This window comes from Polypterus senegalus, chromosome 3, assembly GCF_016835505.1.
Source record: "Polypterus senegalus isolate Bchr_013 chromosome 3, ASM1683550v1, whole genome shotgun sequence".
NCBI lineage: Eukaryota > Metazoa > Chordata > Cladistia > Polypteriformes > Polypteridae > Polypterus > Polypterus senegalus.
In genome coordinates, this window is record NC_053156.1 from 20107182 (window position 1) to 20118071 (window position 10890).

Here is a 10890-nt window from a genome sequence, read left to right on the forward strand (position 1 = left end):
AGAGGCAAAATGTCTGCAACAATTACTCATCCTCTTCTGTTCAGGTCACGTCTGTTTCATAAGGCTGTCTTAGGATTACTCATTGATCTTGTTGAGTCACACTGAAGCTAGGCAGTTATGTTGTTGGCTGGTTCCATTCACATGTGATGATTCACTTATCCTGTTAGTCAGCATAATATGTAGTTCACCCCAAACATTGCTGTTGATGTAGCATTTGACTACAGTTAATTTTTCTTAGCATTAGTGTAGTGTGTGGTTCACTTAAGCCATTTCATTTGGCCTGCTGAGTTGGGTTAAGTTACATCAGGCTGATGTTGGGCCTGGCCAATTGATGACGATTAACTTTTCCTGTTGAGACGTTTTGGGCCACTTCAGATAGTTAAGTCTAATGTCTGGCCCACTTTTCATGATCTTCATGAGTTAGGTTAACTTTCATTTTGTGCGTCTTCTGTGCGACTCGCTCACTTTAACAATTTACGCCACGATATGGCAAGCTTCTTAAGCTGGCAAAGGAAGAACAATCTGTGCTTGGCTTTCTTGATGATGGAGATGATGTGCTTTTCCCATGTTAATGTGTTAGTGAAAGTAGTCCCCAGGAATTTGAATGACTGAACATTAATTAGATACTTTATTAATCCCAAGGGGAAATTCACAATTAATTAATTAATTAATTGAACATCAATTTGCCAAGTGACTTGTCTGCGGAAATCAATCCTCATTTCCACTGTCTTCATAGCATTGAGCTCCAAGATGTTACAAGAACACCATTCTATAAGACGGCCCACCTCACTTTGATAGTAAAACATGTCATTATTAGAAATGAGACCCACTACGGTTGTGTCATCTGAAAACTTTAGGATTTTTATGGATTTGTCCATGGATCTGCAGTCATTTGTATGAAGTGAAAACAGGAAGGGTGAAAGAACGCAGCTTGGGTGGGAGCCTAAGCTAATTGACACTGGATCCAACATGTGAGGGCCCAGTCTTACATACTGCTTCCTACCTGTTAATGTCAGACACGATTCATTTTGATTAATTACACACATTTATATGATTAAGTACTTATTTTTTTTAAATTGATTCCCAACTCTAAAAAATGTATATCATTCCTTACTATGGCAGTAATTCTAAGATGAAGAAAGAAAAAAGTAACACTAAAGAAAGGATACATTTCTTTTAATATTGGCTGACACTCACAATAATACAGTTACTAAGAAATTTCCTGGCAAAGCGTGATGAAGTCATATGTGGGGTTCCTGAAGTCGGTTCTCCCCACTTTAAGAGTGTGGGAGGCAATTTTTTTTTAGGTACGGGCGGAAGCAATGTCTTCCACCCATCCATAGGTAAGGTCTAATGTCCAGTGCAAACATGAGATACAATCTTTTGCTGATGCAGTGGTAACTGTTATCTGTAAACTGACCGTCCAACCAAGGGGTATAGCTCTTTTTGATAGCCTGCCCGAGTCACCTCCATTTGTTCCTTCTACTTGTGTAACTTGTATGCTTCAGCTAAGACTATTCATGGCCTCAGTTACCCGTCTTAAGTAAAATAATGAAATGTGGAGTAAAGATCACAGTGGCACACTTCAAACCTTTGACTAAAACAGCGGTAGACCCACTAGCCCAAAGCATCACTGTGTTCTTGGAGGTAGGCCGGCAGCAGTGTCTGGACCCATTTGAGCATGTCGCTCAGCCGATGTCAGCAGTAACTATATAAGGCGAGAGGGGCCGGAGGGCAGGCCTAGAGCTTGCTAAGGTTATGTTGTTGAGTTTTCCTCTTTTAACCTTAAAATGAATAGGCACAGCTGCGTCAACCAGCCTGCCAATTTTGGTTACGTTTGTGGTAAATGTACTCCGCTTGATCAGCACAAGAACCTGACAAAGAGAGTGACATTTGCTTTATAAGTATTACCTTGGATGACAAATCGGAGACCAGGATAAAAGCTGGGTGCCTCATGTCTACTGCACAGTGTGTTATTCTGGGCTTACCCAGTGGTTAAAAGATGAAGCCTGACTTCTGCTATGCCCACCATGTGGCATGAACAAAGTAAATCAACACTCAAGACTGTTATTTTTGTATGACTAAAATTGGATTTTCAAAGGAACATAAGTCAAAATGTGTTAATCCTGACTGTGTATGTGCACTTAAGAGAGGGCAGCAGGAGGAAGAGAGTCCCGTGCCAATCCCCCCCCAGATTTGGAAAGTCATGTCCCACCACATGAATTGTATGATCCAGAATTGGAACAGGGTGAGCCGCACTTGCTAAGGCAATCTGATTTAGAGAATCTAGTGAGAGATCTGAAGTGTTAGCCTCCAGACTACAGGAATCGAATTTGCTTTAGAAAGACACCCCAACTTCACACTTTCATGATTGCGACAGAATATATTTGTGTGAGTGATAAAAGTTCTCCCCTCTGTATTTAAGCATGTGGAAGCACAGGTAGCAATGAACAGCACAAGTAAGACAGACCTTGTACGATAGATAGATAGTCAGGTCAGTTAAGTAGTAGACGGGGTTGTTAATCAGTTTCAGCTGCTGTGGTGTTAATGAAATTAACAACAGATGCACTAGAGGGGCAACAATGAGATGACCCCCAAAACAGGAATGGTTTAACAGGTGGAGGCCCCTGACATTTTTCCCTCCTCATCTTTTCTGACTGTTTCTTCACTAGTTTTGCATTTGGCTACAGTCAGTGTCACTACTGGTAGCATGAGGCGATACCTGGACCCTACAGAGGTTGCACAGGTAGTCCAACTTCTCCAGGATGGCACATCAATACGTGTCATTGCCAGAAGGTTTGCTGTGTCTCCCTGCACAGTCTCAAGGGCATGGAGGAGATTCTAGGAGACAGGCAGTTACTCTAGGAGAGCTGGAGAGGGCCATAGAAGGTCCATAACCCATCAGCAGGACCAGTATCTGCTCCTTTGGGCAAGGAGGAACAGGATGAGCACTGCCAGAGCCCTACAAAATGACCTCCAGCAGGCCACTGGTGTGAATGTCTCTGACCAAACAACCAGAAAGACTTCATGAGGGTGACCCAAGGGCCCCATGTCCTCTAATGGGCCCTGAGCTCACTGCCCAGCAGCATGCAGCTCGATTGGCATTCGCCATAGAATACCAGAATTGGCAGATGCACCACTGGTGCCCTGTGCTTTTCACAGATGAGAGCAGGTTCACCCTGAGCACATGACAGAAGTGAAAGGGTCTGGAGAAGCCATGGAGAACATTATGCTGCCTGTAACATCATTCAGCATGAGCAGTTTGGTGGTGGGTTAATGATTGTCTGGGGAGGCATATCCATGGAGGGTCACACAGACCGCTACAGGCTTGACAAAGGCACCTTGGCTGCCATTAGGTATCAGGATGAAATCCTTGGACCCATTGTCAGACCCTATGCTGGTACAGTGGCTCCTGGTGCACGACAATTCCTGGCCTCATGTGGTGAGAGTATGCAGGCAGTTCCTGGAGGATGAAGGAATTGATACCATTGACTGGCCACCACACTTTCCTGACCTAAATCCAATAGAACACCTCTGGGACATTATGTTTTGGTCCATCCAATGCCACCAGGTTGCACCTCAGACTGTCCAGGAGCTCAGTGATGCCCTGGTCCAGATCTGGGAGGAGATCCCCCACAACACCATCTGTCATCTCATTAGAAGCATGCACGTCAGGCATGTATACAAGAACACAGGGGCCATACAAAGTGCTGCATAATTTGGAGTTGCTGCAATTCAATTTTGGCAAAATGGACTAGCCTGCCACATAATTTTTTCACTCTGATTTTTGGGGCGCCTTTGAATTCAGGGCTCTGTAGGTTGATCATTTTCATTTCCATCAAACGATGTGGCATCCTTTCGTTCCTAACACATTACCCAGTCTATATCAGTATAGATATCCAGGAGGATTTCTTTTTCCCATTGAGATCTGATATGTTTTCAAAGTGTTCCTTTAATTTTTTTGAGCAGTTTATATATATATATATATATATATATATATATATATATATATACATATATACACAGTACATATGATGTTGTGCTACAATGTAGACATACAAGTATCTATATAACAAGCATTTAAGTTACATGTATACATAAATGCATCTACGTGTTTAACTTATTTATCCATTTCTTTGTTCATCTTTTGCACTTCAAGTGCACCTGTCCAGTATTATAGCCTTATTTCCGTGATGCGCTCTTATGACTGTGACAGTGCAGTAACAGACATCCATGCGCATGCTCCAGGATGTCAGAGCCATTTGTACTTCAGGTAGCCACTGCTTCATTGCGTTGACGTTAGACTGTGTTTGTCTGCTCCGTTTTGTGCTATTCCCTATTAGTATGTTTATCACTCTCTGACCGCAAGTGGTTTGTATTCTTATAGATGAGACTCCTTGGTCTTTTATTTGTTGACATAGATATGCTCCAAGAAATCACTCCTGGGTGTTGTTTCAGGATATTGAAACTATCACCCACTTGAGGTTAAGAGACTTCGTTTAATTTTGCGGTGCCCAAGTCATCTGAGAGCAGCCCAAAATGTCACCTTTGATGGAAATGAACTCCATGCACCACCTAATGATGTAGGCACGAGTGTGTAGATAGATAGACGGTACTTAATTTATCCCAAGAGAGAAATTTAACATGAGGAGGATCTTTTATTTAATGACCTTTCTTTTTCTATTAACTCCGATGGTTTTCTATGAGAAACATCCTTCACCTCTGATTCAAATCTGTGTTTATGAACATTTAAACTGTGATTTGTGTTTTTCTTTTTTTTTCCCATCAGATGCTTCCGGGTGTCAGAGTTCTCATAGTGAATCCTGAAACTAAGGGGCCTTTGGGAGATTCTCATCTTGGAGAGGTGAGTAACAGACAGAAGGTACGCACACACACGTATATTTGCACAAATCTCTGGTGTCTCTCCTGACCCATTTCAGTTCTTGTTCCAGATCTGGGTGAATAGCCAGCACAACGCCAGTGGCTATTATACTATCTATGGGGACGAGAGTCTTCAGGCTGACCATTTCAACACCAAGCTGAGCTTTGCAGACACAGAGACCTTATGGGCTCGGACCGGATACCTGGGATTTGTCAAGAGGACTGAGCTTTTAGGTGCCAGCAAAGGTCAGTCAAATTTACAGTCAGCGCTACACCACTCAGGCATCTTTGTCCTACAAACACAAATTATATATACAGGTAAAATTCCGTTACAACAAACTCCCAGGGAACTAAAAAATATTTTGTTGTAATGAGATTCTGTATTTGTTACTGTAGTGCTTTCTTTAACTTGTATCCAGGCATTTGCAATCATTTGAATAGCTACTTTTGCGTTAATTTTAATCTCCTGCCTACAAGTTATGCTGAAGAGAATTTTTCTCGGCATTCCCTTGCGATAATACACTTTCAGGGTGCGAATGATGCCCAGATCCAATGGCTGAAGCACTTATGTGCAATTGGCTGGGAGGAATTCAACGTGAACATTATCTAAATGCGGAAGCATGTTGTGGGCAGCACAGTTATCAATCAGGAGCCAAATCATCCTTTTCTTATTGTGAGGTTTCTGAACTCTTTTGAGACCCCACTCCCCACCCAACGGGAACGACACACTGAAGTGCGTCTTGAAGCACGATTGCAGCGTCTGTGGAAGATTGATTGTCCGTTGCTGTTACAGGGCAATAGGAGGCTCACAGCGATGCAGTGAAGCACTACAGAAGCAAAACATAAAAGATCGGGGTTGCGTTATAAGTCCCTGTCTTGCACCCCAAAACACGAGGCTAAGTCTCAGTACTTTAGCAAAACCAGCTTTATTCAGCTTGAACTGGAATGGCACACTTATTTATTGTAGCGTGATCTGCCACTCTGCTATACACAGACACAGCAGTCAGGCAGGGTCGTGGCCAGGTCACTGATCAAGTAATCCTGTTATCTGCATTTACAGTTTGCATGCTCCCAACCTTGCATCACTTATAGAGATCTTTTCGGTTTACTTTGGCGGAGAGAGACACAGCATAGCTGTGAGCCTGCTATTGCCCCGTACAGATGCGGAGATCGGACTTCGGGAAGCTCTTCGGCGTGCTGTCCAGTTGTGGGAGGTCCCAAGAGAGTTTACAAACCTCACATTTTCTTGAATGAGTGCCGCATTAATAGGAATGTTTCTTGAACGAGCATCATTGAACCCTATCAAAACGGCTCTTTCTATATCTTCAAATACAGCCGTTCTCATACGTTTGCAACCCGAGATTTTTCTTCTTTTTTTGCTCTGTCTTGTAAGAAAGTTGAGAGTGGCGAAATTCGGAATTCATTGGCAACGTCTTTGTTTCTTTTTGCCGCAATCGAGACCTGCAAAAAAATTTTTGTGTGCCGTTTCTAGGAGAGTGACAATGAGTTAAATTCCAGTGGATGTTTTTCAAATGTTGATGAGCGATAAGCAAAAGGTATCATTAAAAACCCCAGGAAACAAAAAAAGGCAAAACAACAATACGAGGAAAGTTCGAAAAAAGAAAAAAAAAATATCATTTTTCTGTTTGGGAATCGTTGTGCACAACTGAGCTGCAACCACAGAACTAGCTGCTCTGTGGATGATTCGAGCGTTCAGGCATTTTAAGGTCTTTTGTGCACTTGTGTTGTAATGAAAGTATCTGCTGAATATACTTCATAGTAACGAGATTTCTATAGACTTGTGTCATATGGGGAAAACTATTGGGACCATAAAAATACTTTGTTGTAATGAAAATTTTGTTGTAAAGATATTCGTTGTAACAGAATTTTACCTATATATATATATATATATATATATATATATATATATATAATCTCCGTCTTTCATAACTATTATTGCTAACAATTCGTCACATGTTGGTTTATTATAAATGCAACGTGATCTTGCAGATTCATTTAGAAATTCAAGAAAATTTCTTTGTCCGTGTTTTGCAGATAACTTTCATGTAAAGTGCAATACTGTTTGACGTACCGATTTGTATCAGTTATTGTCTATAGAATTTCTCATACATCCGATCGTTTAACTCTTTTGATTCTATGTTGTTGCTTCTCCGTGATCATAAATATACACCTGACCGAATCGTGGTTTATTTGAAATTGAACTTATCGTAGCTTTAATTGTTGCAGGGCCACAGATTCTCATAGTGTATGGTCCATTATTGTGTAAATCCATGTTTTAAGCATTGAATGATGCGAACACGAGCAGATTATTGTAGATCCGGATATTTTGCCTGTAGTGTTTGTAGATTTCACTTTCACCAAACAAACCTTCAGCTAAGTAAATTACCTAAATACAAACATTGGTGTTATGAATAGATAATTTTTTTAATACTTTGTTTCTGTGAAAGAAAGTTTACTTGATCAAAAGTTAAAACCATGACTTTCTTGATATTAAAAACCACGACTTTCTTGATATTTTAGTTTATAATTTAAAGACGAAATAAGAATCTGAAAATCTAACATCACATTAAAGTTTAATAAACTCTGAAAAGAATGATACCAAGCACATACATATATATATATATATATATATATATATATATATATATATATATATATATATATATATATATATATATATATATATATATATATAGGTTTTAAAATATGCCGATTTAAAGTCTGACAAAAAATTCACACAAAATCGTTGCACTTTTAGGCTTAGAATTTTATATATAGAAAGGGTTGATTTTATGCCCCTCACTACATTTGGTCTGATGCCAACCCCTGTTGCATAACTGTGTTCCATTTCCTCACCTTCTTCTTTCGGCTGCTCCCATTAGGGGTCGCCACAGCGGATCATCTTCTTCCATATCTTTCTGTCCTCTGCATCTTGTTCTGTTACACCCATCACCTGCATGTCCTCTCTCACCACATCCATAAACCTTCTCTTTAGCCTTCCTCTTCTCCTTTTCCCTGGCAGCTCTATCCTTAGCATCCTTCTCCCAATATACTCAGTATCTCTCCTCTGCACATGTCCAAACCAACACAATCTCGCCTCTCTGACTTTGTCTCCCAACGGTCCCTCCTGTCCATCCTCGTCACGCCCAATGCAAATCTTAACATCTTTAACTCTGAAACCTCCAGCTCTGTCTCCTGCTTTCTGGTCAGTGCCACCGTCTCCAGCCCACATAACATAGCTGGTCTCATTACCATCCTGTCGACCTTCCCTTTCACTCTTGCTGATGCCCATCTGTCACAAATCACTCCTGACACTCTTCTCCACCCACTGCACCCTGCCTGCACTCTCTTTTTCACTTCCCTTCCACAATCCCCATTACTCTGTACTGTTGATCCCAAGTATTTAAACTCATCCACCTTTGCCAGTTCTACTCCCTGCATCCTCACCATTCCACTGACCTCCCTCTCATTTGCACACATGTATTCTGTCTTGGTGGTCCTACTGACCTTCATTCCTCTCCTCTCTAGAGCAGATCTCCACCTCTCCAGGATCTCCTCAACCTGCTTCCTACTCTCACTACAGATCACAATGTCATCAGCAAACATCATAATCCACGGGGACTCCGGTCTAATCTCGTCTGTTAACCTGTCCATCACTACTCCAAATAAGAAAGGGCTCAGAGCTGATCCCTGATGTAATCCCGCCTCCACCTTGAATACATCTGTCACTCCTACCGCAAACCTTACCACGGTCACACTTCCCTCGCACATATCCTGTACAACTCTTACATACTTCTTTGCCACTCCCGACTTCCTCATACAATGCCACAACTCCTCTCGAGGCACCCTGTCATATGTTCCGTTTCCTCACCTAATCTCAGCAAATTCTTAACACTTTGTCTGTCTCTGAACTTTGTTTTTGCAGACCGCCATGATGCTCTCTATGTGGTGGGTGCACTGGATGAAACTTTGGAACTCAGGGGGCTGCGATACCACCCTATTGACATCGAGACCTCGGTGTCCCGGACCCATAGGAGCATCGGCGAATGGTAAGTTCCACCAGCCTGTGTATATCACTTGGAATGTTTCCCATTATGTACAAAATGACCCAAGATGTTTAACATGGCCTCCTCCTTCTCTCTACAGTGCTGTGTTCACTTGGACCAACCTGTTAGTCGTGGTTGTCGAGTTGTGTGGATCAGAGCAAGAGGCCTTAGACCTTGTTCCGTTGGTAACCAATGTAGTTCTGGAGGAGCATCACTTGATAGTGGGTGTGGTGGTCGTGGTGGACCCTGGCGTGATCCCCATCAACTCACGTGGCGAGAAGCAACGTATGCACCTAAGGGACAGTTTCCTTGCCGACCAGCTTGACCCCATCTATGTGGCCTACAACATGTAGCGATAAGATCCACGTGAAACAAGAGCAGTGAGAGGAGCTCTGCCCGTCCGGACCCTTACAACTGGTTCTGGGCATCTGAGTCTACTGTCTCCACCAAGAAGTTTCCTGGAGCTTGGGACAGAAAGTTAAAAGGAAAATAGAAAAATAAAAACAAAAGCATCTCATTGGCTGCCACTGGACGTGGAGTGATGTCACGAGGTCTGCTGTGCCCTTGGTCAATGGCTCTGCGGCACGTGAAGCTAACCAAAGTGTCGTGCCCGTCTGCTTTCAGTGGCAGTAAAACCAAGGAGATGATTGAGTCTGCTTTTTCCATCTGATCCTGGACTCCTTGAATCAGCCCATGCAATTTGTATAGGAAAGCGAGGAAAAAACACACACACACACACAAAAAAGCTGCAAGTACATCTTGATATTGGTGCAAAAACCCAAATCATTTCAAGAAATGGGATGACAAGTTGCCTTATATCCTGTAGGATATATTTAATTTTAATTTTATTCATTTTTAAGGTTACTGAACTGCAAAAGCGGGGGGCAAGTAGTAAATACAGGGGTTGCAAGGCCTAATGGCATTTTGGTCTTTTTAGGTATCTCTGCTGATTGGTTTGGGGGTTACGTGATGTCGTGAGCAGTTTTTACTTGATGCAATTTTTTTTTTTTCTTTCCCAACAAGAAATACTTGACTCTGCTTTTGAATGATTGTTATTGTGAACGTCAAGACCACCAGCTGGGAGCCCCACTGTGTTTGGCGCTGGTGGCCTTGTACACTTAAAAAAAGAAAAAAAAAAAACAATAGATAGAATATATTAAAAGTATTTTATAGAGAAGTGTACATTTTTAAAGAGCTCTGTGAAAGGCGTGGCGGGGGGGTCTTTGCAGGGGGTTTACTTTTCTCACTATCTGGAATAACCCAACAAGGAAAGACTGGGCAGCGTAACTAGTTTGCACAATAGAGGCTGCGTTGCTCTTTCAGTTTGTTTCAATGGGAAGAAGAGTATATGCTTATATATATATATACATATATATATATATTTTAGTGGTTAAATAGCAAACTGATGACTACTTGTGTCTAATTCACACATTTTAGAGAGGAGCCCCTCATTTCCAGCAGGTTTTGCTTTTCTTTTTTTTAATTTCTTCCTCTCTTTTCACAGCAGCACACGGGACACTTTGAAGACTCTGGTCTGTAAACCTTCTACCAGGGTCTGTGACTTTTAGGACTTTTTAGGTTATTCTTACAGTGAGGTGGGCGACTTCGACAGGCCGAAGGGAAGAATGTGAAATTGAGCTGGAGAGCCTTTGAGGAAAGTGAAGGCGTTGTCGCCTTGTTTTATTGTGACGTAAACGTGCTGGCAAGAACTCTCTTATAAAATTAGCGGATTGGAACCGACAGACACTGAGGTTATCGAACGATGAAAGCTTTAGTCTTCCTTTCGCTCCTTCCCAAAGGGGGTGGTTCTTTAAAACACACAGGCGGCCCTCGAACTTCCTCGGCTCTTCTGACGTCGCCACAGCTATTTTTTGCGCATTTCTACAACTCACTAAAGCACCAAAGAGGAAAATAAAATCATAGCTGGCGTCACCGAACAGAG

General features: G+C 42.0%; 1 protein-coding gene across 4 annotated transcripts in view; it reads left to right on the forward strand.

Annotated features, from left to right (window-relative positions):
* Window positions 1-9672, forward strand: part of dip2bb (disco-interacting protein 2 homolog Bb) — a 257746-nt gene extending 248074 nt beyond the window's left edge. For all 4 annotated transcript variants that reach the window (XM_039746742.1, XM_039746743.1, XM_039746744.1 and 1 more), the window contains 4 exons: window positions 4790-4864; window positions 4953-5127; window positions 8828-8951; window positions 9049-9672. In XM_039746742.1, coding sequence (XP_039602676.1) covers window positions 4790-4864; window positions 4953-5127; window positions 8828-8951; window positions 9049-9301 — 627 coding nt within the window. In that variant the 3' untranslated portion in view covers window positions 9302-9672. The remainder of the gene's footprint in view (window positions 1-4789; window positions 4865-4952; window positions 5128-8827; window positions 8952-9048) is intronic.
* The last annotated feature ends 1218 nt before the right edge of the window (window positions 9673-10890 follow it).